Source organism: Manacus vitellinus, unplaced genomic scaffold, assembly GCF_001715985.3.
Source record: "Manacus vitellinus isolate BGI_N305 unplaced genomic scaffold, ASM171598v3 scaffold_72_pilon, whole genome shotgun sequence".
Lineage (NCBI taxonomy): Eukaryota > Metazoa > Chordata > Aves > Passeriformes > Pipridae > Manacus > Manacus vitellinus.
The window spans coordinates 245087-272366 of NW_021940764.1; the positions used below are offsets into that span (position 1 = coordinate 245087).

A 27280-nucleotide genomic window follows, 5' to 3' on the forward strand; every position below is an offset into this window, starting at 1 on the left:
GTGTCTACGAACTATTACACGGAAATGGAAATGCACGTGTATGTACATAGTAGTATGTAAAATAAAATTAATCCTTCGTTTGATGGGATATTCCCAGGCTACCTGGCAGTGAGGCTGGCAGCATGTGAGAACAGAGAGCCTCTGTCCTACTCCCTGCGAGTTTCATGGAGTTACCACATTGTGAAAACCAGAATTGTATTTTCTCTCACAAGTAATACAGAGCACAGGTGGTCTGGGACATGGCAAGGGCTTCCTCTGAAGCTCAGCCTTTCCAAACTGGGAAAGACACCACACGATTTTCATTCACCCATGCTGAGGATCCATGAAAAAGATCAAACAACTGACTTCCAAACCTGACACGGCTCTTTGTAAGGCTGCACTGTGGGTCTGGGGCTTAGTCACCACTTTAACCCAGAGCAGAGAATGGAAGCAATGATCAGAGTGAGGAAATAAACCCTTGTCAGCAGATGGCACCCTTGGATGCTCCCTGGGAGCTGGGGAATGGGAGAATGCACTGTCCTGGAATTGTGCTTGTTGTACTGAATTGGAACAGGGAAAGCAGGTTGAGCTGAATTTCTAGGCTGCACTTTAAGTACAGGAGAATATTTTGACACCTACATTGTACAGGTCAATGTCCTGCAACCATCACTGGTTCATTCAACTCCTCCATCCAGAACTCAAGTGGATGGATAGCTGCCTGTGGCTGTTGGGAATTCCACCTCTTGCTGTTTGAGTGATACAAACAATAGTTACCTTGGATCAGGAAAAGAGGTCATTTGTGCTGCTTGGCTTTCCTTTTCTGGTGCATTTTATGTTGCTTTGCAAGAACCTCTTCCCAGTTCCTTCCAGTGGGAATACCAGCAGGATGTGCATTTCTTACCAGTGGCACCAGTGATCCTGTGGCCTCACTCATGGCCAAACTGGTGGTGCCAGCAGTTTAGATTTCTTTTAAGTGTCAGGAAATAGGAAACACAAAAGTAGGGGTTCTAAGGAGGTTGGAAAGAGAATAAAATTCTAGAAATTACATCATTTTTGCAGACACTGTTATGTGGATTGAAATACCCATCAATGGGGCTAAGGACACCTTTTCCAAACAGGTTATGGGAGTACAGTACAGCATTTAGATAACTCCTTATGTACTCCTGAGGTTGGGATTCACCAGGCTCTTAAAGCTTTGTCAGCATCTCCTCAGTTCCTCCGGTGTGGATTTGCAGCTGGGAGAAGGTGGTGTGGCCAGTACAGCAGCCACAGCACTGACATGGGCTGGGGAGGTTCTGCCTGATGGGAGAGAACCAAAACAGTCACAGCAACCTCTGAGCAGCCCATTTCACCTGGACCATGCCTGGAGCTTCCTCAGGAGCTGAGGGCATTTCTCTTTGTGCTGAAGGCAGTACAGGAACAGATGGAAAAATACTAGTTTTTGCAGAGGTGCGTTTTATTTGTGCATGAACTGTGTGCTTGGCATTGAGGACAAAGAGCTTTAGGGTTTTTTATGTTATCTTCTCCATTTTTTACTGATCCCAGCTCCAGATCCCTGGAAGAATTTAATGGCACTTTGTATCTGTTCATCACCATCTCTGTTGTTATTATTATTAAAGTTGTGACTGTTATTGCTGTTGTTACCCCTGCTGGAAGGGTGTGTGGGCTGTGTGTGGCAGTGCCACACTGACTCCAGAAAACACCATCAGACTGGATATATTTGCACAAGCAGAACAGAAACTTTATTATGTAGGAAACAATAGAGCACTGACAGAGAACAGGCATCTCCGCCCCAGCGAGTCAATGCTCATGTACAAAGGCAGAGCAAATCTAAGGAAAGACATTCTTGGGTACATTCTTGTGATTTGGGGGGAGTGAAAGGCTCTTTCTCTCAGCATTAGCCAATATAGAAGCTGCACTGGTTCCATGTGGAATCACGTGAAAGAGGGGATTCAGTATTTATTCATGGGAATCTCCTGTCACGGGTAGAACCAGATCCAGATCTTCCCTCATCTTCTGTGCTAACACGAACTCTTCCACTGATCCCAAATGATGCTGCAGGAGGAATAAAACAATTAAATAGGGAAGAAAAAAACCACCGCACAGCCAAGGCCCTGAGGAGCTGAGCAGTGTGGTTGTGTTTGTTTGTTTCCTCACAAGATCTTTCACATATCAAAGGCAGAACTGCCTTTACATCTTATCTGCTTTCCCTCCTGGTCCTTATCCAGAAAAAACTTAGGAGTGCACATCACATGTGGATTTGGAAGTATCTTGTGTGTTGTGTGAATAGCAGAGGAATTTAGAAATCTTTGGGAGATTTTGGTGGTTTAGGTTCCCATGCAATCGTTATGGCAAAATGATGGTTTCAAAAGTGAACATAAAATAAAGTGTTATGGTTTTGCCTCTACATGATACAGAAAGTGGTCATTGCAGGAGAATGGAATCTGTGGTAGTAAGAAGAAATCCAAGGCAAAAAGCCAATAAGTTTGTTTAATCCTATTTTGCCTGTTCATTTCAGCCCCTTGTTAAATAAAAATGTTTCTTACCGTCCTTGGGGTTCACTCCTGACAGCCTGTAGAAAAGAAGAAATATTTCATTAATGACCATCCCTGACCCTGTCCCCTGAAGCCATTGATCCATTTAGGAATTCGTGTGAACAGCCAGGATTTCACAGGGCTGCTCTCAATGGCTGGTTTCTCAGGTGTGTTGTTACCTGAGGTGGTGTTAAGGTGCTTTCAGCTTTGAAAGCCACCCTTATGTACTTAAGAGGGAATGTGAACAGCTGTCAGACCAGTTCCTTGTCCTGATATCTCCATATACTGCTGCTCTCCTCAGAATGCCTCTTCTAGAAACTATATAAGGACTAATTCCACGTATAGATCAGATATGAGGAGTGGGCATGAAAAAGCAGATTTTCCTGAAGTAAGCTGGGGTCTGTACTAAGCTCTTTTCTAGATGGGGGTACTGGTGTGTGAGGATGGATATTTTCACCTCTGCGCAAATGTAGAAAACCAAGAGCTAAAGAAATACAGGGAGCAGGTTTTTATAGGTTGTTTCAGGCTGAAGGCTCTAATTCCAGTGCAAACAGAGGGTTATGTGGGATGGACATATGGTGCCTGGTGCCTTCTGTAATTCACTGTACTCAAATTGGTGGCATTTGTATTTTCAAATCCCCAGCACCACTGATGTGCAGATTTAGCTGGAGTTCTGGCAGCACCAGGGATTTTCCTGGGCACCTGCTTTGCCAGTGCCCCACAGGCTGTGTGTGCAGTGCCTCAGCTCTGCGGGGTGAGCCCGGCAGCCCCAGCTCCCACCCCACACAGTGCCTGTGACTGCCCCGATCTGCACTCAGGGTTCGGGCAGAGTCACGTACTGCAAGTCCTGGCCCTCCAGCAGGTGCCGGTACGTGGCGATCTCCTGCTCCAGGCGACTTTTGATGTCCATGAGCATCTTGTACTCCTGGTTCTGGCGCTCCATGTCGCAGCGCAGCTCGCTCAGCTGCTCCTCCACGCTGGTGATGAGGGCCTGGATCTGGGCCAGCTGCGCGCAGTACCGGCCCTCCGTGTCCCGCAGGTTGGCCTCCAGCCCAGCTTTCTAAAGCAGGATCAGGTCAGAACAGGTTACAATGCAGGTTTGTGCCCATGGAGGGGGACAAGGAGAGGCAAGACAGCAAGGGAGGATGGGGACAGTGTGAGGCAGTGCCTGGAGATGTGCTCGGGGCGGGTCCGTACCATGCTGAGCTGTGACTGCAGCTCGATCTCCAGGCTCTGCACGCTGCGGCGCAGTTCCGTGATCTCCGTTTTGCTGGTCTGGATCTGCTGTGTGTGGGTGGCAACTTCACGGTTCAGCTCGTCAGTCTGCAAGGAAAAAACAACTGTAAAACCACATATATAGTGTATAAAAAAAATTCCATTATTTTGAGAAGGGAGGGAGGCACCTGCCAGGGCGGTAATGCTGAGGCACGTGTGACTGTACCTGAGTCAAGAACCAGGCCTCAGCATCCTTCCGGTTCCTCTCAGCCAGAGCTTCGTACTGTTCCCTCATCTCGGAGAGGACTCTGGTCAGGTCGATGCCAGGAGCTGCATCCATTTCCACGTTGACTGTGCCACTCATCTGGTTCGAGTACTCCTTCATCTCCTGCATGGGCAGAAGGCAGAGGACACAGAAAGATCAGGCTCCCTCCTCTCACACCCTTCCTGCCCCAGCGATCCCTGCCATGGCACACAGGACCTGTGCTGTCAAGTCTCACAGGTACAACACACATGAAACATTTATCCCATTTTCTCTCTCCTTGCACAGGCTTTCCTACTCTCCATGTACTCACACACGTTTTTACATGTGACTTATACATGTGCTTCATTTACAAGAGACAAAAAATCCAAAGGGAAGTGCTCTCCTCTCTGCACTGTCAGGACTCACCTCCTCGTGGTTCTTCTTCAGATAAGCCAGTTCCTCCTTCAGAGTCTCAATCTGCATCTCCAGGTCGGCTCTGGACAGGGTCAGCTCGTCCAGGACGCGGCGCAGGCCATTGATGTCGGACTCCACGCTCTGGCGCAGGAACAGCTCGTTCTCATACCTGCAGTTCAAAACAGAAACAAGCACTGGAACGTGTCCGAGTCTGTGCTCAGTACAGCTTGAAATGATCACGTTTAATACAGAATACAGGAGGAACAGTGGGCTGTAAATGAAAACATACAGATTGAGAAGAAGTGTAAAAGGAGTGAATGTGGTTTTTTCCAACATCCAGCTATGGCACATGGGAGCACAGGCACTGCCATCTCATTTTGTTCCTGGGGAGGACGTGACCATTCCCCTTGCAGAACCTAATGAGGATTATCAGCATCCAGAGAAACACCGTCACACAGGACAGGCCGTTTGCAGTGTCCTCTGGGATTTGGAGTGGAGGAAAGCACAGGTAGCCTGGAGCTGTCTGGGACACGAGAGGGAAAATAGGAACCTGCAGGTGCACCACTGCAAGGGAGAGCAGCTGTGCAGGGACCTTGATCATCTACTGAATGTGCTGCTGAGCCCGGGGCATGGAAAAGCCCCATGTTACCCTTGGTCTTTCTTTTCTAAATTTCAGGTTCTGTGGCAGAGAATTTCTGCAGCCCCACAATGATCTCTTCCTGCCACTCTGTTCCTTCTCAGTGAAAATCCCTGCCTATTCCTGCCTTCTTTCCCCCGTGACTCAGGCTAGTAAAAATAGTTAAGAGCATCACGAAAAAATGAAGAGCTGGGCTATAACTCATTATGCAAACTGCTTAGTGATCTGGAGGTTGTTTTCTGTCAGGTTTATATTCTGATTGGTCCCTCATCAGTTCATTCTGTTTGCCAGGGTTTTTTGCATCAGAATTTACCAAGGAAAAATACCTGCCCATAATTTCAAAATGTGCCTTTCAGTGACTGAAGAACTTTATTTTCTACACAAGAAGTAACATCAAGCTTCAAAAAAACTGTTTTGAGAGAAGGAGAAAAGCGGAGTGAAGACAAATGTGCCCCAGGTGAACTTACTTCAGTCTGAAGTCGTCGGCAGCCAGCCTGGCATTGTCGATCTCCAGAATGACCCGGGAATTGTCAATGGTAGCAGCAAGGATCTGGCAATTAAGAATCACAGAGAAAGGGTCCTGTGAGTAACGGTGAAATATCGGATCCACATTCCCTGAGCAAACCAGAGATACTCTGTGCAACATGGATTAGAACCATAATTAGGAAATACATTTGTACAACCCCTGATCTTATCTGTAGCCAGGAGAATTACCTTTCCAGCTTCTGAGGCCTACCTGTCACATTCTTTACGATTTGATTCCTGAAAAAATATATTGAAAAATCTAAACACATTTTGCCACATTTTGCTGACTTTTAATGTGAACATTTTAATTTCAATGAACACCCCATTGTCACAATAAGATATTTGGTGTTTAAATTGAAAACAAGCTACTCTTTTCTGCCAGAATGCTCATGACCTCAGTGTATTTGGGATTGAGGAATTCAGCATTTCTTTTCTAATTATTTGAGCTTATTTTAAAGAGACGGAATATGCAGTTCCATAATTCTCTTGTGTTCTTATAACTCCTCTACATATGAATGTCTCACCTTGTCTCGGAGATCTTCAATTATCTTGTAATAATTGCTGTAGTCCCGGGCGGGGCTGGTGGGGGCTTGTTTCTGGTACCAGTCTCGGATTTTCACTTCCAAATCTGAGTTGGCCTCTTCCAGGGCCCGCACCTTGTTCAGGTACGAGGCCAGCCGGTCGTTCAGGTTCTGCATGGTGATCTTCTCGTTGCCGGAGAGGAGCCCATCGCCGCCCCCAAAGCCACCGCCGAGGTCAAAGCAAGAGCCCCCTCCAAAGCCAGAGCCCCCTCCAAAGCCAGCCCCTCCTCCAAAGCCAGCCCCTCCACCAAAGCCACAGGCTACCCCCGCCAAAGCCTCCTCCGTAGCCCCCCCGAAGCCGGCGCTCAGGCCCCGCCGTAGCCGCCTCCTGCAGAGGAGACGTACCTGGCCGAGGAGATGGAGACGCCGCGGCCGCCGGAGCCGCCGTGGATGCTCGGGGCACGGAAGGTGCCCCCAGAGCGCACCGAGGACAGGCGGGAGCTGCCCCCGGCGCCCCCAAAGCCGCCCCCGTAGGTGGAGGAAGAGCTCACGAAGGTGGTGGCCATGGCTGGAGCGAGGGAAGGAGCAAAGGGCAGCTGTGCAGCGTGGGCAGAGAGGAGAGGCTGTGCCCTCACTGCCCTGGTGCCTCTTTTATACCCTCACATCTGAAACCCCACTGCAGCCCTCCCTCCAAAATTCCTCCTCCCTGGGGGTGAGGCCAATTATGATGACATTCCTGACAAGCAGCGCTGGCAGCACATCGCAGGGGCTTGGGCTTGGGGTTTCTTTTTTTAATTAAACAAAAGGCATGAATCAGATGAGTGTTTTTTCTTCGGGCTATAGTTCTGAAACTTGGAGTTTACTTCTCTGACATTCAAGAGTGGAAAAACAAAGTGAGTTCAGCCCCACCCCACCTGCCCGTTTACAACACTCACCATGACTACATTCTGAAAATCAACTTGATCTGAAAACTAAGTTAAAGTAAAATTCTCCTTTCATTGAAAAATATACAATCATCACTTCATCTCACTGTTATTTGTCCTTTTCTATCCATGTTTTTCCCTTTAAAATTTTGGAATTGAATTTGAAACGTTCTTATTCTTGATCGTTGCTTGGAACTAATATTTAGATTTTGGAGTCTGAATTTTTAGTACAAAAAGCACCAATTCATGGCATCATGTGAGGAACAATCAGTGTCCATCAGTGTACAAGGGAGAGCAGGCACAGTTAATCTATTAATGCTTGTGAGATAGTCAAGAAGGGTAACACAAGACTGAAATAATTAGAAGAGGAAATGTGGGAGGACTAAGATCCTGTTACTTTGAAAAACTTAAGGAAAATGGGCTTAAGATGAGGAGGTGTGAGCTGCCTGTGTCCCTGCTGGGATGGGGGTGTGGGGACTGTGGCGGGGGGGAGTTTGGAGAGCCCCGTTCTCTGCACACCACGGTGACACTGCTCGGGTGAAGGATGTTGAGATGTTACTGCAGGTGCAGGGATGAGCAGCCTTTTCACTCGGGGATGTGCACTTGGGAGGGAAGAAATGGCTAAGTCCAGCTGTGATGTCCCTTGCCAGGCTGGCTCTGGGCACGGCTGAGCACCAAACAGGGGTGCTCTCAGCTCTGGAAACGTGTTTCAAACCGAACCTGGCCCTTTGCCACAGCCCTTCAGTTTTGCTGCTGGGCAGATTAATGGCTCTGCATACCTTGCCAGATCTGTGTGTCTCCAAGGGTTGGTGGCTCAGGAGACAAGTCCAGACAAATCCTCCCAAAGATAAAAGAAGTCTCTTTGAGACCCCTGTAATGTCAGTGCCCCGAGGTGTGTGTGCTGCCAGGGGCTGTTCAACCCAGTGAGCACACAGTAGGCAAATCAAATTCCGTTAAAAAACCCCAAAAAACAAACAACCAGCAAACAGACCTCTAGAAAACACCACAAACTTCAGCAGGAAACTTTGGGGAATTTTCCTTCAGTCTTCTTTCACTCAGGCTTGATAACTCCTTTGGTAGGTCGCTGGTGAAACACATTTTGCTGCTTTTCAACGTGCCTTGGGCGTCACTCTGGATTGGATCAGATGGACACTTACAAAAGAGGTAGCAGATAAAAGCTGTTTCTTAATATTTACCATTGGGAAACTAAAAATCAATCAAACAGCCAATACAGATCATGTCCTCTAACATTATTCAGACATCCATTTCTACAGCGTTTTCTCCTTACGGTCTGTACAAGGAAGCAGAAACCTGCTGAAGTGAAAAGAAGAGCCCTTTTTCCAGCTTATGCCTTTATTCTGGTCTCACTGTCTTTGCTCTGAGATTCCTTATCCAGTGTCTTGACACACAGACTTGTCCTTTGCACACTCTCAGCGTTGTACCTGTGGTGCACAAACTCCTTGGTTTGTCATCTTCCACGGAGCTTTCCTGAACACATCCCCTGACATGTCTGTGCTGCACAAACCCTTTTGTTACCTCTGCTGTGGGATTAACGGAGCTGACACACTCCAGCCCCTCCTCTCAGGACAGCAAGTTCGAGTCAAGCAGCAGCTTGTTTGTCATCTCAGTGATAACTCTATGACTGATAGACCCATCACTCAGAGAAGAACCTGACATACCTTTACAAAACTTTTTTTTTTTCCTGAGCCAGGTTCTAAAATTATAGTGTCTGTGTATTTTATATTAAACATTTCACCAGAAATCCTTCATTGCTCTGCAGATATGGGACAAAATCAATACAACTATAAAATAAAATTAGGCTATAAAACCAAGAATTCAGGATTCTTATAGTTTGCATTCCTGGAGTGAAAAGAATTTCTTGTCAGACATTCACATTTGCAGCTGGACAACACCAGAAATCTGCACCAGTGACCTCACACCCCGACTGGTTTTGTCTCAAGAACTTCCTCTCAGGGAATGGGATTTGTTAAGATTAAAAACCAAACCTGGAGTTGTTTGTCCTGTCTCCTGAGGGGGTTTCCAGGTCTGATTGTTGTAGGGAGTAAGTTTGGTACAAAAATGTGCATTAGCAAATGTGTCAGCCCTCAGGAACTGCCTGTGCTGAACCATTGAAAGCTGCTTCTCCTGGCTCTTCCAAAGCAAACCCCACAGAAATGGGTGAGCTCCTGAAGAACCCCCTGCTCCCCATGGGCTTTTCAGGCCACTGCTCCCTTCAGTTCTGCCCCTGTTTCCCCCTGTTCTCCCCATCTTGTCCCTTTCTCTGTGTCCCTTTGCTGGTTCTTACTTTTCATCACTGTTTTTGTCTCCTGTCACAGTTTTTCCCAGTCACAGTGAAGCCACTGCCCAAAGCCACCGTGCCTCATTCCAGAGGCAGAGCTGGCATTGCCGGTGTCAGTGCTGACAGCTGATCTTGACAGGTCACCTGAGTCACTGCTGAGCCAAAACCAGGCACCAGCACCTTGGGACTGCAGAGGGTTGTCCTGCATCGAGGGAGCAGGTCCAGAGCTTTGGGGTGCTCTGAGCCACGAGAACACTCCATTAATCTGGTGTGAACAAGGGCTCATGAACACTTCTCAAGGCCAAGGAGAGAAGTGCTGAAGGATCTGGTGATGTGTCCCTGAATCACAGGCTGCACTCTGATCCACTCTGGGGGAGAGCAGTGTTGGGATGCTTCCAGTCTGGGCACATCCCTGTTCCCACTCCCCCTCAACTGGGGAGCCTCTGGTGACAGCAGGAGCTGGGAAGGTGCTGGTTGGGCTGGAGCCATGGGTTGCTTTTAGCACAAGCCCTGAAAAGTTTCCTCAGCTGCCAGCTTGGAGAGGGGTGGTAGGAAATGAAATAATTGATTTCTGGGGCTGGAAAAGTGATTCCATTTGAAATTTCAGCTGGGATAATACACCTTCAACAGCATGAGAGAGAAGGGGGCTGAAACTGGTGCTAAAGGTTGGTAACCTCTGTGTGAACTGGGGGAGGAAGTGAAGAATTCTCCCATCTGCTGCTCACCCTGTTTGTTCCTGTAGGAGTTTCCTGCGACCCAGTTTAACAGCTTTATGTTTTACTCTAATGAAACGTCTCCCAGCTCCTGCTGCTCTCTGGAATCACTTCCCATCCCAGTGCCCCTGCTCTGCAGAGTGCTCAGTGGTGTGGTTAAAAACCCAATTCACTCTTGTGTGCCCCACTGAGGGGCTGGGGATGCTGTTGCCTCCTTATTCTGAGCTCCTGCCAGCAAGAGGAGACAGAAGGAATCAGGATGGAGCCCAAGCCACCCCCACACTGTGAGCACTCCCCTCTCGGGGAGGCTGCCTGGCTAATTCCTGCCTGAGTAAAGCCAAACTGCACTGAAATATCACAGTAACTCCAAAGAAGCGAAGATTGCAAGAAGATCATCTTTATTTGAGTAGATGCAGCAATTCAGTACATGCAAGACCTAGAAATAATTGCAAAGCTGACTCTATTTGCAACTGAATCACCATTTGGTGAGTGTAGCTGCCGAAACTTTGTGTGCCCAAGAACTTTCTGTGCTTTAAAAGTCGTTTCCAGCGGTTCAGAGTGATTCCTCTCCGTCTCAATCCCCGTGTGCTGTCTCTTTTCTCACTTTGCAGATGACCTTTGGAGGATCCTCACTGCTGTTTCCCCTCTCCCCGCTTGTCCCTTTTGTCTGCAATAAATGGAGAGAAGGAACAGCAGTTATTTAAGCCCAGCTCACACGAGCCCACTCTGTGACAGGCACTGAGCTTGGCTTGGGCCTCGTCTCTCATTCCCTTCTCTCACAACTTTTCCTCTCCATCTCCTGGATTTGACTCATCCCTTTTAAGATACTGCTGACCTCTAACAGCTCAAGGCAGGTTTTAGTGGCGTGTTCCTGCAATTCCCCTGAGCTGGCCAAGCTTCAATTCCCCTGTCCTTTCATCTGGGGAAATGATTAAGTGTTTTGTGCTTTACTTTGCCTTTACTGTAGCAGAGTCTGGGATTTTTTTTCCTCATGTCTGACATCTTTTAATGGCTGAAATTTGTTCAATTCTAGCCAGAGACATCATTTGTTACTTATTAGATTTTTTTCTGTGGCAAATCAATGCAGACTCCTCTCTAGAAAGGACCAAACTACCAGAGTTATGTGTATTTCCTTTTATAAAATAAAACTTCTCCTGAGAGAGCAAGGATTCTTACCAGGAGTTCCTGAAAGGGAGCCAAACATCCTGTGGAACAAAGAGAGAACAGTTGAACAAGGAGTTAACACATGAAATGCTGTGTGAGAGCAAATTCTCTGTCAGTCAGGTACATTGTGGTGGTCAGAGCAGGGATACCCATCTCCCTGTGCTCCTTCTCAGCCAGGGAGAGGGAGTTGTTGTAAGAAACATACTTTTAAACAACTGCATTGGGAAAAGACAATTATGGAAAAGGAGGAATAGAGGAAATCAAAACCTTTCCACCCCTGTCTCATTTTTTCCCTCCTGGAGGCTGTGTGGGATGACAGAGAGCTGTGCTCCCATGTGGGGTGACTCAGGGGCTGAGCAGGCCCAGCCTCGCTGCCTTCTCTTCACAGTATTTCCTTCCACACTGATTCCTGAGGGGTAAAAGCTCTCTGCCTGGCAACAGGAAGTTTATAGCAATTTGTTCTTAATTTTTATACCCTGTAAAACATTATTAACTGCACTTTTCCTGACTGTGAAGCAGCTGATCACTCTAACTGTTAAGTTACACTTAATCTCCTGTGTTTTCTTCCCCTTTAGAAACTCTCTGAGGTCTCATCTCATGTAAATGGGAGCTGTAACATTTCTACTTCCACCAGGGTCCAGAGCAATTAATCTGTTACAAACTGTAGACCCCCGGGAGTGTTGGCAGGTGTGTTTACTGAGGTGCTGTGGCAAGTGAGCACCACGGCAGGGTCAGACAGAAGGTTCTTACTGGGACTCCTGGCCTTCCAGCAGCTGTCTGTAAGTGGCGATCTCTTGCTCCAGCCGAGTCTTGATATCCATGAGGATCTTGTACTCGGTGTTCTGGCGCTCCATCTCAGCTCGGAGCTCTGCCAGCTGTGCCTCCATGCTGCCAACCAGCCCCTGGATCTGCGCCAGCTGCGCCCCGTAACGCGCTTCCGTGTCGGCCAAGGTGCTTTCCAGCGCCGCTTTCTGCCAGGGGGAACCACAGAGGGGCTGGTGCCACGTACAGGACCCTCCACGGGGAGGGCAGTACGGACCCATTTCGGGGGGGGGTCAGGCAGTGCAGAACTGGACGTACCATGCTGAGCTGGGACTGCAGCTCGATCTCCAGCCCTTGCAGGCTGCGCCTCAGGTCAGTGACCTCAGACTTGCTGCTCTGCAGTTGTTCGGTGTTAATGGCCACCTCCCGGTTCAGCTCCTCGGTCTGAGACAGGGAAAACAGCACGTGAGAAGGATGGGCAGTGTAGGGCTGTCACAGCAGCTTTCTGTGCCTTTTAGCACTTGTTTCTTTCATGGGTTTTTTGGTCAGTATTTGCACAGTATGGAGGGGGTTTACCTTGCTGTGGAACCAGGCCTCAGCATCCTTCCTGTTCTTTTCAGCCATTTGTTCATACTGGTCTCTCATATCCGCCAGGATCTTGGACAGGTCAATGCCTGGAGCAGAGTCCAGTTCAACACTGACCTGGCCGGCTACTTGTCCTCTCAGGGCACTCATCTCCTGTGGGATGACAGAGGAGACAAAAGAGGGCACGATCATCACTGAAAACATTATGAACCTCCCGTTCTTTCTTCAAGGGCTAAGGCTGACTGACTGCCCTGAAGTACTGGCGGGGGGTCCCAGCCCACATGGAAATCTTTTCCTCACCGCTGGAGGCCCCAGGGCAATCCTGAGGGACTCCACATCTCCACAGGCTGTTTCTATAGTGCCGCTTTCAAACACGTTTCCTGGGTTTTACCTCCTCGTGGTTCTTCCTCAGATAAGCCAGCTCCTCCTTCAGGTTCTCGATCTGCAGCTCCAGGTCGGCTCTGGCCAGGGTCAGCTCGTCCAGGACGCGGCGCAGGCCGTTGATGTCGGCCTCCACGCTCTGGCGAAGCCCCTGCTCGGTTTCAAACCTTCAGAAGGCAAAACAAGCCCGTTCAGGTTCGCTGATTAACCAACCCACAAGAAACACATTATTTTATATGAGAGTGTTTGAGTTTGTAGGATTTATGTGGTGCAGATGGTGCTTTCAGCAAATACATGAAGGGCTGAGCTGCACAGACAGGATCAAACCAGTGTTCACACGGGGGTTTTATGGCCATTCTGTTCTTGTTTCGTTGCCCTTTGGCTCAACAGGGGGTTTTGCCTGCTCACGAGACCTTTCCCCTCTCCAAAATGACTCACTTGGTTTTGAAGTCATCAGCAGCCAGCCTGGCGTTGTCAATCTGCAGCACAATCCTGGCATTGTCGATGGTGGCATCAAGGATCTGCAAACAAAGGGAGCTCATTGCTGAGGCTGAAACAAGTGTTCTCTGCCTCCCTGCTCTGCGGATAAGAGTGAAGACTCTATTTCATCTGTAGCTACTGCAAACAGAGGTGTAGGGAAGAGTCAATGATTTGCAGCAAACACATTGCACAGATTTGTCTCAGACTTCTGCCAGGATTGGCAGCTTGGTACGTGTCCTTGTGTCTGGTGTGTGAAGTGGCTTTACGTAGAAAAACCACTTCTCTCAAGCCTCTCTCCACTGTGAGACAAAACTATGGGCTGGCTTAGGGGGAAAGGACTTAGAGGTAACATCTTGGAACATATTTTTATTTCCTAGAACACCCAGGATAGTGTTTATTTATTCTTTTAATGCATCATGAAAGCCTCTAAAGGAAATGTTTATTTAGGAGGGATCCCTGTTCAGTTTTACCTGGAAAGCACATCATTGCCTGCCACTTCTAAAACTCAGAAACACAAAAACAGCTGGAGCAACATTTTCCCTCTCTTAATGAAGGGGAGTGAAAGAAAGGTGGGAAAAGAACACTGAAGGAAAAAAGTCTCATTGCCAGTTCTGCCTTCAGCAGAGCTCAGATTCTAAATCAGGAGCGAGGGTGGATGGGTTGCAGGAGGAGCAGGAACCTGCATGGGAGTGGTCATGAACTCCAGGCTGAACTCCGAAAACTAAACCTCAAGTTTTCTTTGATTTATTTACATAGTTTAATCAGCGACTGCCTGTGTTTTGCAGGGTGTGTATCACCTCAGCAATCTGTTATCAGGCACCCATGGGCTCTTGGGGCAAATCCTGCATTTATATATGGCATTGATTACTTCGTGTCTGCTGCTTCCTTCTTCACTATGCCAAATGTTTTAGTGCTTTTATCTCCATTCCAAGGTGAAGTAGGGGGAAGATGAAAGAGAAATTGTCCTTAGCCCATTTTTATTCTCATTGTTAAAGCAATATGATGGGGCCTCTAAGGATTTTCAAACCTTCTGGCAGGTGAGAGGTACAGAGACAAGCAGGTTGCTGTCACTGCTTGGTTCTCTTTATATATCAATTTATATATGGTGATATGTACATTAACTGGTCATAAGTGTGTACATGACCAGCATGTGTGTATGTACATGTGTGTGTACAGAGAGTTAAGTACTCAGACATCCCACACTGACTGGTTTGTGCCTTCTCCTGGCTAACATCTAAAAAGCAGATAATTCCCTGCTGACATTTTCTTTATCCCCCGCCCATTCCTTGCACATCCATCTCACCTCCCTGCAAGGCCCTCTGGGGGCTCCCTTGGGAAGGTTTGCTCTTTGGGTTTTCACGCCGTGCTTCTTAAGAGCAAATCAAAGATGGATTTTGGTAAATATTAACACCTACCTTGTCTCGAAGGTCCTCAATAGTCTTGAAATAAGAGCTGTAGTCCCGAGTTGGGCTTGGCCCTTGTTTTTGGTACCAGGTTCGGATTTTAGTTTCGAGGTCAGCGTTGGAGTCCTCCAGGGCGCGCACCTTCTCCAGGTAGGACGCCAGGCGGTCGTTCAGGCCTTGCATGGTCGCCTTTTCGTTTCCTGAGAGGAGCCCGTCGCCGCCCCCATAGCTGAAGCTGCTGCTAAAGCTGCCTCCGTAGCCTCCCCCCAGGCCGCTTCCCAGGCCCGAGGAGACAAACCTGGCCGAGGACACGGACACGCCCCTGCCCCCGGAGCCCCCGTGGATGCTGGGGGCCCTGAAGCTGCCGCCGAACCGCAGCGAGGAGCCGACAGGGCCCCCCACCACAGAAGAGCTGGTTTGCCTGAAGCTGTAACTGGCCATGGCGAGGAAAACCAAGGACCTTGGAAAACCAAGCTGCACTCACAGGTTCCTGATCCCGAGGCAGGAGTGTGCCCTGCTCCCCCACCTCACTGCTTTTAAGCCGGTGATTAGGGGAGTTGTCTCCAGAAGGTGTTATCTGAGACCCGTGGAATTTATCAGCCCTAAGCCCTCTGCCAACACGGCAATTCCCTTATTGGTCAGTGGCTGTGGAGTGGGCTGATTCCTTCCCAAACACCTCCACACACAGGAGGCGATTCCTCCCCCTGACCACCGCCTCTTGAAGCAAAAGGTGGGATTTGGAGGAGGCGTCTCCGTGCCGAGGGGAGCGTTCCTACACCTGGTCAGAGTTTACCTGCATGGAAACAAAGGGCTGGGAGTGCACGGCCCCGCTGAGCGCCACGATCAGAGGGCCTCACACAAAGACCTTCTTGTGTAATCTCAGGAAAGAGTTTTAACAGAGTGATTCAACCTGATAACAGAACTTGAAAGGAGCCGAGCTGGTGTGGACATGGACAAAACCTGTTCCTACCCCTCTGTGTTCCTCATTTCCCTTGAGACAGGTTTTTCTTTCAGAAGTGACATTTTCTCTGTTTTTTTCTTTGCTCTCCATTCAGTTTGGGCTGACAGAGAACCTGCTGCATCTGAGAGTCTGGTTTTCTGCAGAAAATCCTTCTGCAGAATCCTTCTGAAGCAGCCATGGCTGCATTTGTAGCAAAGAGAAGCATTAACAACTCTGAGTACCTGGGGAGTGAGGAGAAACAAGTGCCTGATTATACACTGAGTCCTTTGATTGCTGCTCAAAGAGAGAAGTGATGAGAAGAAACAGAATCACTTAGTCTTCTGGTCTTTGAAAGTCATGAAAATGTTATTTCTAAAATTTTCAAGTCTTCTGTTATGCAAGATGGATTTTCAAAAGCTTTTGCTACTGCAAGCTCCTCCCTAAGCATCCCTAACACACGAGGGGATACTCACAGCTTTCCTTCCACTCTCCTTCCTTCTCACTCCCTTCAAAGTTCTGGAGCTCCCCAGAAGTGCTTTGGAGACAGAGGGAGTGCTGTCCTGGCAGTGTTTGCAGCTCTCAGGAGCAGCCAGGCCTTCCTATGCCCATGAAAAATGCTCCAGGTATTTCAGGCCACACAATAGAGCTGCACTCTCTGTGTACAGAGGTGTCAAACTGTGGGGCAGCTTCAGGGAGGGGAAGAACAAACAGCACACGGGAAGAACAAACAGCACCTGTATCACCTCTATCAGGAACCATGCAGTGACTCAGGGATGCAATAAATCACTGGATACACACAGGATGTGTGCCACACTTCAGCCCTGGACATTGAGCTGAGTTCTTTCCTCTCTGTAGAGAGCTCTCCACCTGCACAGTGAAGCTGTGCAGCCTCTCCTCAGAGCCACAGGGCCACTGCTGCTGCCAGAGAAACTACGTCCTTCCTCCTGGAGACCTGAATGTCCTGTTCAACCCCGGGTGGGACAAACCTGCCTGACCAGTAACTGTTCCAAGGGCTGTGAACAGGTGAATGGTGGTGTCAGGAGGCTGCAGTCTGCCTGCAGACAGAGAGAAAGCTGCAGGAGAACAGTTATTTTATCACTAAATACTCAAGTCCATAGTTAGAGCATAAAGAACATCAGTCCATGTGCTTTTCTGCACTGAAGTGCAAGAAGCTGAAAGGAGAACAAATCCCAGTGTGTCCTTTTTGGTGTTTGTCTCCTGCTGCAAGGAGAAAGGAATGTCCTTCCCCTTAGGTACTCCTTCAGCATTCCCTGGACTCCCACGTCAGGACCTCAAAGCAGTGTATTTTTGGGTTTTGCAAAATGAAATGTACATCTGTTCTATGATCCAACTCATGAAAATGTGGATCTGGAAGGCCTCTGCACTCCCTCTGCAAGCCTTGAGTAAAAGCAGCCATCACCATGTGTCACACTGGCAGAATATTGATCAGGTACTGCAGGCACGGTGGGTTGGCATCGGCTGGCAGGGAAGAATCTCCCAAAGAATGAACTGCAGTTCTTCATGGCAGTTTGGAAGTACAGCTGAAAATGTCAGGAGAGGAAAGGCTTGGGATACACTGTCAGATGGATTAATCTGATTTGTACCACCAAATAAACTTCTAGTACCAAATCAGTCCCTCACACAGCATTTGTGCTAAAACTGAATTTTAAGTTTCCAGAAAGGTTTTGGTTTTTTCTTTTAACTTCCATCTCTGTTTTACCTCAATGGCTGCATGTGTTTGTTTTTGTAGGGACTCCTTTAAGGTGAGAACATGTACTTAAATGCTTGGAAAAGCCTTTAGTATGGCCAGTGAAAGAATGTGCTTTTAGCATTCAGCATAGGTCTCATTTTCTCCCAGTACCATAAACCTAATTTATTGTAGGGTCAGCTTTTGCCCTGTAAGGAATGGTCAGCACAGGGATTTTCCTTTATCTGCACCTTATCAGAGGGGAAGGGAGACACATTTTTTCAAGCAAAGTCATCCAGTCACACCCAAGCTCCTGGCTGGAACTGGGTTCTGCTTTACTTTTATGAGCTCTGCCTTACCAGTCCCTGCTGCTTTATAAAATCATTATTGTTGTTTCAGGGTAGTTTTATTAACTGTAAACTCTTTTTTCTTGCCCTTGAGTGACTCTGGCACATCCTTCTCTCTTCTCACATCCTGCTGTATTTGCTGCCAGGAGTTGCTAATGCAATTCCAGTTAAATGAACTTGCTGGACATTTTAACCAGCTTTGTTGGTGGCTGCAATTCCAGTGATGCTTCTGTGGATGAATGAGCAATGTAGAGTTATTATTCTGAATCTACCTTTTAAATTTTTAACTGTTTGTTCCTTCTGGTAATTATTCCTTTCTGCCTCTGCTTCCATCAGTGATAATGTGATGCCTTTTCACATCCACATTTTTAGTCTCCATCTCTTCTCTTGCTCATCCAAACTTTGGCTGCCCCTCCCAACCAATTGTGCCACAGACCCTCTTAAGATCCCAACTTGGGATGTTTTTCTTCCCTTTTGAAGACCACAGGCATGAAACATTTGCAGCTCTTTAATTCAAGCACAAAATTCCATATTTTTTTCTTTAAACTTCCTCGTGAGAGGAACCAATGACAACAGGCTCTGATCTGCAGCTGGTAGCAAGGTAACTGTGGTGAATGTCTGCCCAGAATACATTTCTCACCTGTCTGGCTTTTATAGCCCATCATTAATCTCTTTCCTTAATCCTCACAAACCTGGCATTGCCATATAGTCCCCAAATGTGCCAACAGATTCAGAGACAAGGATGTTTCTGTGCTGAAGGGGCAGGTCCCAGCACGTGCAGGGACGGCTGGGAGCGGTTGGGGAAGGGGAGGGAAGAGCAGAGCAACAGTGGGAACTTGCTCAAAATTACTATTTTTGCAAAGTAGAGGGAATGTGGTGAAGGGGAATGCATGTGGGAATGCACAATTTCTGCACTGAAAGAGGTGAGAAATAAGGTCATGAAAGGGTTCTGTGTTAACAGAAATGAGGAGAGTAAGACACAGGGCAAACCATTCCTGTCCAGGGCTCTGGGTCGTTCCCGGCAGAAGAGAGACGATGGATCAATGATTTGAGCTGAACTGGAACCATTCCTGCCCAGGCTCCTGCAGAGCTACAGAATTTAATTTCTCAGTGGTTGCCATTTATAGAATATTTTAATAGATTAGTATGAGGAAAATAGTAAAAGATCCTGAAGAACTCAAGCACTTCAGTAATTGCGAGCAGTGTGAATACTTGGCAAATCCTTGAAACTGGCTGTGGTGTGGAAAAGCCTCATTATTGTCCCTGTTACCCTAGAAACATAAACAACTTCAAAGTCTTTATCAGTCCAGAACTCTAATGATAAAGCACAGAAAGGACTAAAGTACCTGAGACAGGAAAATAAAACAGATTTTCTTACTGTGTGATTAAAGACTGTGTGGGAAGGAAGGCTCAGTTGGGCACCAAGCCCTGAGGAGTGAAAGACAACTCACTGGATGTACTTTTACACTTCCTTTAACCTGTTATCTGGCTGGTAAATCTCAGCAAGGTATGATGGGGCTGGAAACTATTATTTAAGAGCCAAGCATCCAAGGGCCAGGAGGACGTGTTCCAGAAGTCAGGTTTGTGCAGGCAGCGGCGGAGGCAGCGCAGAGGCTCTGCCAAACCCCGGCAAACTGAGCCTGTCCCGGGCTGGGGGAGCTCTGGGTGTTGGACTCTGGCCACGTCAGTGCAGTCACAGTGAGGGAGGAGGCCTGGAACTATCACAGGGATCTTCCCATAGGCCACGTGGAAAATTCCTACTCAAAAATGCATCCCAGATTTGGGAGAAACAGAGAGTAGATGGGGTGCGTAGCAGAACTGAGCTGCTTTATTCTGTAAAACATTTGTATGTGTGTTATTTCTATCTATGTGCTCATATATTTATGTCTACACACACATATTTGTACTCACAGAATTATAGATTATTATTTCTCTCTCTAATTTCATAAGAATATATTCTGATCATGGGGATAAACCACGGCTTCCAGTAAGGGCTGAGATTTTACTGTGCAAGCCTTAAACACATGTTCTGGATTTGAAAACAAGGAGCTCTCTTAGTACCCTCCTGATGGATCCTTGGATTTGGGCTTTCCCAATCCTACAGGCGGTTTCATACTCGGTTTTGCTTGAGAGGAATTCTTGGAGTCTCCAGATCTCTCTTGGGCTCAGTGAGAAAGTCCAGCTGTTGCTCTGCGAGGGCCAGTCCTGGAGCCTCCGGTTTGGGAGCTGCTGCCAGGGAAGTGTTTGTAAACACGTGGTTCTCATGGCAACTCTCAGCCCACAGAAAGCCCTTGGGAGCCCTGGCTCTGGCTGCCCTGGCTGGCCACACACCTTTGGGGGAGGAGAAGGGGATTTCTGGCTACTCTTAACACTTTGTGCCACTTTCAACCAGGAGCATTTTCCCCGTGTACCAGGCAGGTCCCTCCCCAGGCTGTTACCTTAACTGGGAGCTGTGGTTTTCCACCAGCTTCTGACACCCCAATTCAGCTTTAAATATCTTCCTTTTATTAAAAACCGAGGTCTGTGCCAGTTGTCTGTATTTTGGGCAGCCCAAGGCCACCAAAGCAAGTGACTGGAATGTGCCTTTTCACTCTTTCCAAATGGATTCAGCTTTAATAACGTAAGAACTGGTGAAATGATTTCTAACATTTCCAACAGACAGGAGCAGTTGGCATTTGTTTAAAATCTCTGTGTGCGTGTGATCGCTGTGAACTTTTGGCAATTATCGACATGGGGTTGTGGGAAAGAACTGAACTAACACTGGGAATGTTGTAAGAAAATGTTGATTACTGAGGCTGTGGGTGCCTTTGATCCCAGCCAAGGCTGGGAGCACAGGGGTGTGCCAGGGAAAGGTGTTCCCTGGAGCCAGGCTTGGCGGAGCTGTGGAGCGTGGGCTCCCAAACGGAGCCATTAGGAGTAATTGCAGCCTGCAGAAACCTCTCTTTAGGCACTGCTAACACAGCTCTGAGAGTCAGCCCCAGTGTGGCTGAGAGTGCTTGGCCTTCATCAGGGAATCATGGAATGATTTGGGTTGGAAGGGACCTTAAAGCCCATCCAGTCCCACCCCTTGCCATGGGCAGGGACACCTTCCACTAGCCCAGGTTGCTCCAAACCCTGTCCAACCTGGCCTTGGACACTTCCAGGGATGGAACAGCCACAATGTGGAAATACTTAAAGAATTCTGAGGTTTGTTGGGATTACCACTCCACTGTGTTATGTATGATGTGAAAGAATAGAAATTGTTAATTGGAATACAGAGAGAAAGGATTTTTCCTGCAAGAACTCTTGTACTTGGTTAACTTGGCTGCTGTTATTTTTCACGGTTATGGTGGGCTGGTAAATGTGAGAAATGTCACAGGAGCAGCTTCCTCTTGTCTCTCTTTTTGTCACAGGCACAGCGAGCCAGAATTCCTTTTCTCAGTTCTTGAGTTCTCGTGGGCTGAGAGGGAAATCTGCTGTGTCACCTCCGTGCTCCCATTTCCTTGTGGCCAGGAGTGCCGTGGCCCAGCAGGAGTGTGCACAAAGGCACCGGGAGCTGCACTGGGCTGTCGTACCTGTCCGTACCTAAGAGCTGCCTTTGCAAAAAAGAAACATGTGCTGTGGGTCTTAATCCTGCAGGTACGTCCTGATCCAGGGGGAAGCCAGAACTGAGCCTCTCGAACCCTCCCAAAGCCACGATCCCTGGATTTGGGGCCTTGGGAAGCGGGAGCGGCACCGAGCTCCCCCTGCAGGCCCGGCCGTCAAACACAGCGCCTTTGGATTCACCCTCCTCCCGAGCGAAATGAAAATACAAACCCGCCGATTTTACTGTTTTTTAAGCTATTCTTTCCTTGGCCAAACCGTGTCTTAGGGTTGAGGCTGAATTTAATTTGGAGACTGTTTAGAACAGTTTCTGTCACAAATCTTAGTGTATATTTCCTGAATTGCCACCAGAGGATGCCGTGTGAGCCGACCCAGACGGACACGCTGCCCGTCACCTACGGATAAATCCTGTCCGTGGTACGGAGCTGTGGGACCTATTTCTGTGGTTCCTGGGACACAGCAGTGGAGCAGAACTGGGCTCAACCACAGCATTGCCTGTACGGGCACTGCCAGCGTGCCCCACCTAAAAAAGAGCAGAAGGGAAGCGGGAGAGTCAGAGCGTTCCCAACAGACAGCCTAGAACACAGTTGGCTCCTTTCTGAGATCACAAACATTCTTCCTAGTTAAACTGTGACTGAAGAAGGTGTTTGGTCCCAAAGGCCATTGTAGCTGCCTAATGCTGAGGGGTTTGGGGTGGTCAGCACTGGCTGATAGGAGAAGTAAAAGGGAGCGGAAGGAGGGCAGAGTCTGTTACTGGCACAGGAGCAGGAGAGGCCTGTCATGACTCCAGGGACAGGTATTTCTGCTTTGACTTTACAAACCTCCTTTGTTTCCCAAGGAAATAGTTTCTCTGACTCATCTCTTTTCTACTGTGCTCAGAATTCGGCTTTGGATTGTAACATGGAACAGTTTGATGCCTTTTAAACTAAGAACTACCCTGTTATCCGAATCTAAGATGTTTTGCCTGACCCAGATCTCTTTGCAGACCGAAGTGCAAGTGCACAGCTGTGTGACAGGATAGGAAATGTTGGTGATTTAGGAGCTGTTCAGGGAACAACGAGCTTTGTGAGACCCACCTGGGTCTGGGACAGGGTGGCAGTGGAGCCACTCCCCTGCTATGTGACCAGCCCTGTTCAGCAACTTCCTCAGCCCTGCAAACCAAACACTGAAATGCAATCTGTAAGTTCGAAATGACTGAAATATTTCACCTTTCTCTCTTGAGCCCAAATAACATGAGCATGGTTTTGGTTAGGAAGTTTGAACCTTGCCTGCACTCTGCCATCCTCCACCCAGAGCTTGCACGGCCATGGAGCTGGGAATGGCCTCATGGAATAAGGAAGCACACTCCTTCATATGGAACTAGCAAATAAAAGTCCTGAACCCAGATTTTCCAACATAGCAGGAGGAATAATCCCAACAACTGAACATTAAGTTAGTAGGAGAACTTCTTTCATACACCTCACTCATTTCCTGATCTGACCTTTTGCTTTATCGAACAAGATTAGACAGAGCTCTCATCTAGAAGCTGGGAGAGGGCTACCTGGATGGGATTGATTTCTTGTTCAGTGACTCAAAGGAAAGTGGTTTTGATTTGACAAAATTTTAATGAAATTTTGTAATTGATCCTGATTTTTCAGTTGAGCTGCTGAACTACTGAACTACTCGCACAGCCCTTGGAACATATGCCATGAAAAAGGGGTTCCCCCCGCTTTCTCTTCCCCATAGGTGTCACTCTTGAGTTTAATGTGGATTCATCTCCAGGATTTTATCCAGACATCAACTGAGCTAGGGTTCACACATTTCTTTGGGGCCATAGCACATAATTCACTGTGAAGGTTTATCTCTCTTGTTCCACCTAAACGTAAATACAACATTAATGAACCAAACAGACGGTTGGACACAGAGTTTCTTTGCATTGCAGAAAGGTAAAGCTTTATTGGAGGCATTGTCACGCAGCAGAGCAGTGAGTGCACTGCAGGAATGTGTGTGTAGGCACAGCGATCGCAGTGATGGGCGGCATGAAAAGGGAGAAGGAGATCAGCTGAGGAGAAACCCAGGAATTGCTGTGGGCCTGGCTGCTCCCATGGCAGTGAGTGGGTCAGGGAAGCCCAACACACCGGTCGTATCTTAACACACTCTGGACTGCCCTGTGGAAAGAAAGAAGAATTGATTGCTCTGACGGGGAAATCAAGAGTCTCTTGCAGCACTGACATTTCTATTTATGTGCTATTTAAATACCCATTTGTGAGCAAAAGCATGGGAAAGGAGATCAGCCTGTGTCTAGAACTGGAGCCAAACCACATTGAAATGAAGAGCTTTGATTGCCAATGGTTTAATCCCTGCTGCAATTGCAGATGTGGAAGTCATAGGACAAGGTTGGTATTAACAGGAAAAGGGATGAAACACAAAATGTGAAAGGCATGGGAACAGGATGGGTTTGGATCCTCTTTGGAAGATGTTTCTTACCTGCCTTGTCACTAGATTGACCATGACAGTAGGAAGTAGAAGAATGAGAATGGGAGGACATTCCCCCTCCTTGACAGGATCTGTGAAAGGAAAAGAGTTTTAAGAAAGGGAAAAATAAATACATACTGACATCACATGCAGTGTGTGTAACAGCTCGGCTTTTCCTGGACCTCACAAATAATTCTTTATATTTTTATTTCCTTCCCTCCAACTGTATTTTCCTAGAAAATTATAAAAGCAAAACACTCCTGCAGCATAATCCTTGTACTCTCCCACTCCAGCTGTTCTTGCTTGTCTGCTGACAGCAGGAACTTCATTACAGTTTGGTTTGGCACCGTGATTCCTCTCACAGAATTCACTCCACACAAACAGGTCAAGAGGAACTGATTAACTCAAAACCTCTCAGTAACAATCTGCTTTGTGTTTCCCTCGGTGTGTGACGTGCTTATGAAGTTTCTGATAGATACATTTCAATGCAGATGCTGTGAAGAAGCTGCTGAATTTAGGTTTCAGCTACAGACAAGTAGAAGATTCTGCTCTGTCTTCCATGAGTGCTAAGAGAGAAAAGTCTGTGATCGACTTTGTGCCCTTATTTGCAAACGGAGTACGTACACAAGGTCCTGCTGCCCCTCCTGCAGCAGCACCCGGTACTGCTGGATCTCCTGCTCCAGGCGGGTCTTGATGCCCAGCAGCATCTTGTACTCCTGGCTCTGACCCTCCATCTCACAGCGGATGCTGGCCAGCTCCTCCTCCACAGAGTGGATCTGCGCCTGGATCTGTTGCAGCAGGCAGCCGTAGCGAGTCTCGGTTTCTGCCAAGGAGTTCTCCAGGGAGTTTTTCTGGGAGGGCAAAGACAGGAGTTGAGGAGGGGAGCTGTGGTGCTCCGTGCCCAGCCCCAGCAGGGCAGGCCCAGCCCCTGCCCACGTACCGTGCTGAGCTGCGCCTGCAGCTCGATCTCCAGGTTCTGCATCTCGCGCCGCAGCTCCGTGAGCTGGTGGCTGCTGCTCTGCATGTCCTGGCTGCTGGAGGTGACCTGGCGATTGACTTCTTCGATCTGCGGGGGCAAAGCCAGGGACACGTTCAGAGCCACAGCATCCCCTGGGGGAGCAGGTTTGCTGAGGGAGAGCTCAGCTCTGCAGGGAGCCTCTCCCTTTCATCCTGTCCCGGTGCCCGCGGGCCTGGGCTGTGCCACCGGAGGGGACTCCTCTCTGGGCATTGCCACCTACCTTGACTTCATACCACTGCTCCACCTCCCTGCGGTTCCTGTCGATGATCTGCTCGTATTCACTTCTCAGGTCATTCAGGATCTTTGTCAAGTCCTCTCCAGGGGCAGCATTGACCTCCACACTCACATCCCCACCAGTCTGAGACTGGAGCTGCCTCATTTCCTGCAGGGAGTCCAGACAGAGACACAAGAGCACACAAGGGTCATTTCTTGTGCTGGAGACTGTGGGCAAAGCAGTATCAAGGTAAAAAAGGAGCAACAATCCCTTGGCCTAAGGTGGAATTGACTCCATGTGTGAGGGTGGGAAGCTGAAGAATCCAAGGGTGGTGCCTTGGCTGTGCTGTTTGTCACTGGATTGTACCTCCTCATGGTTTCTCTTCAGGGCAATCAGCTCATCCTTCAAGGTCTCCAGCTCGGATTCCAGGGAAGACCGAGTCCTAGTGAGATCATCCAGGATGTTTCTCAAGCCATTGATGTCAGCCTCCACGGTCTGACGGATGACCAGCTCATTCTCATACCTGCACCAAAGGAAAGAGAAGCGTTACACATTCATTGCACTGCAGTGCTCGATCATTTGGACAGGGCACCAGCCCCTCCATTCACAAGTCTCGTAAAATTCACAGCATGAGAGAGTTGGGGTTCACAGGGAGGTACTCACTTCATTCGGAAGTCCTCGGCAGTCATCTTGCTGTTATCGATGTCCAGGATCATTTTGTTGTTGTCCACAGTGGCAGAAATGATCTGCAGAAGAGGAGGGCGGAGAGAAATCTTTCTGTGTCCTAGATTTCCAGGACAAGAACAAAGAAGACCCAGAGCTTTGGCAGGGTGTTGTTGTGGGTCTTGGAATTGTTTCCTGCAGTAGTGCAGGGGCCACAGAACGTTGTTGAAATGCTCTATGACAGGGACTAGTGTGTGAAGATTTTGGCTTTGCAAACGTTCTGATGAAAGAGTATATTGATGGAGGAAAGAACAGAAGAACAGTTATGCTGGGAGATCACCCACCCCAAGTGGGTTCTGCACTCTGGGTGTAGGAGGCAGTGTAGGCTTTGCCCCTGATGCTGTAACTCATCTCATTATGAAAAAAGATGATTGTGAGGGAAGACCTTGGTCCTCCACCTGGTGTCTGTAGGAGTGTGCAGGGACAAAGGGAGCTCAGATCCTGCCATCCAGGTGCTGTGGCTTTGCACTCCATCCAGCTGAACCGGGTGGGAGCAGAGGGAAGCACTGGAAACCACCCACGACTGCTTTGGAGACACCTGCACAGCGTGGGATTTCCGTGTGCCAGCGCGTCTGGGGCTGCTGGAGCTCCCTGGGGCCTCAGGCTGTGCTTCTGGAGCACGTCCCTTTTGCCTGTGTGTGCTGTGGGGGTTTGCTCACCCAAGGGATGGGAGGAGCAGCTCAGTGGGTTTATGTCTGCAGTACCACCAGAATGGCCATCCCGCAGGGGGTGGAGCCCAGGGCCAGGGGAAAGAGCGAGGAGGACAGAGGAAGGAGGAAGACCTCACAGGAGAGAAGAGCATGTGGTGATGGAGCCACGCTAGCTGGGGCCATCCTACCTGATTCTGGAGTTGTTCAATGGTCTGGTAGTAGGAGCTGTAGTCCTTGGAAACGCTGGGAGCTTGTTTCCTGTACCACTCGCGGATGTGGTGCTCGAACTGAGCGTTCTCCTCCTCCAGCCTTCGCACCTTGTCCAGGTAACTGGCCAGGCGGTCGTTGAGGTTCTGCATGGTGACCTTCTCATTGCCGCCCAGGAGCAGGTCCCCCCCCGCACCGAAGCCCCCCGAAAAGCCCCCCCCGTAGCCCCAACCAGGCCGGCCCCGCTCAGGCCGCCCCCGTAGCCCCCGCACGCTGCCCCGCCGTAGCTGCCCCCGCCGACCACGGAGGAGGCGTAGCGCCGGCAGGACACCGAGGAGCTCCGGCCGCTGCTGCCTCCACAGCCGCCTCCTCCTCCTCCTCCTCCGCTCCGGCATGAGGTGCTGGATGTTCTCTTGATGCTGCAGCTCATGGTGGAAGGGATCAGATATCCAGCCCCAGAAGCAAAGCTGTGCACAGCGAGAGACAGGGAAGGCAAGTGCAGTGGGGCGTCCTTGCCGGTGGCTCTTTATACCTGGCTGGGTGGGTGTCACCTGCCAGGCAGTCCAGCTTCCCATGGGCTTTGCCAGCCCCAGTGCTTACACTGGAAGTGATGTGCTAAGGGGAATTTCTTTTGGGGCTTGGGTCAGCCCTCCCCCCAGGTACTGTGTTTGCATGCTGA

At 48.8% G+C, this 27280-nt stretch overlaps 3 protein-coding genes across 3 annotated transcripts; all 3 read right to left on the minus strand.

The window, feature by feature from the left end:
- Window positions 1-1696: 1696 nt before the first annotated feature.
- On the minus strand, window positions 1697-6635 carry LOC103757780 (keratin, type I cytoskeletal 15). The gene is given in 9 exon segments (XM_029964431.1): window positions 1697-2034; window positions 2526-2551; window positions 3353-3573; window positions 3711-3836; window positions 3955-4116; window positions 4399-4555; window positions 5491-5573; window positions 6073-6443; window positions 6446-6635. Coding segments are annotated over 9 exon segments (1428 nt in total). The 3' UTR covers window positions 1697-1942.
- Window positions 6636-10414: 3779 nt separating this feature from the next.
- Window positions 10415-15453, minus strand: LOC115307944 (keratin, type I cytoskeletal 19). Its single transcript, XM_029964432.1, has 8 exons — window positions 14792-15453; window positions 13335-13417; window positions 12907-13063; window positions 12507-12668; window positions 12249-12374; window positions 11919-12139; window positions 11181-11209; window positions 10415-10671 (listed from the first exon to the last, which is right to left on the minus strand). Exons 1-8 carry the CDS (start codon window positions 15218-15220, stop codon window positions 10634-10636), a joined length of 1245 nt encoding a protein of 414 aa, XP_029820292.1. The 5' UTR covers window positions 15221-15453; the 3' UTR covers window positions 10415-10633.
- Window positions 15454-23462: 8009 nt separating this feature from the next.
- On the minus strand, window positions 23463-27031 carry LOC103757781 (keratin, type I cytoskeletal 16). Its single transcript, XM_018084552.3, is given in 9 exon segments — window positions 23463-23482; window positions 23802-23881; window positions 24414-24640; window positions 24730-24855; window positions 25028-25189; window positions 25388-25544; window positions 25685-25767; window positions 26583-26830; window positions 26833-27031. Coding segments are annotated over 9 exon segments (1302 nt in total).
- Window positions 27032-27280: the final 249 nt, after the last annotated feature.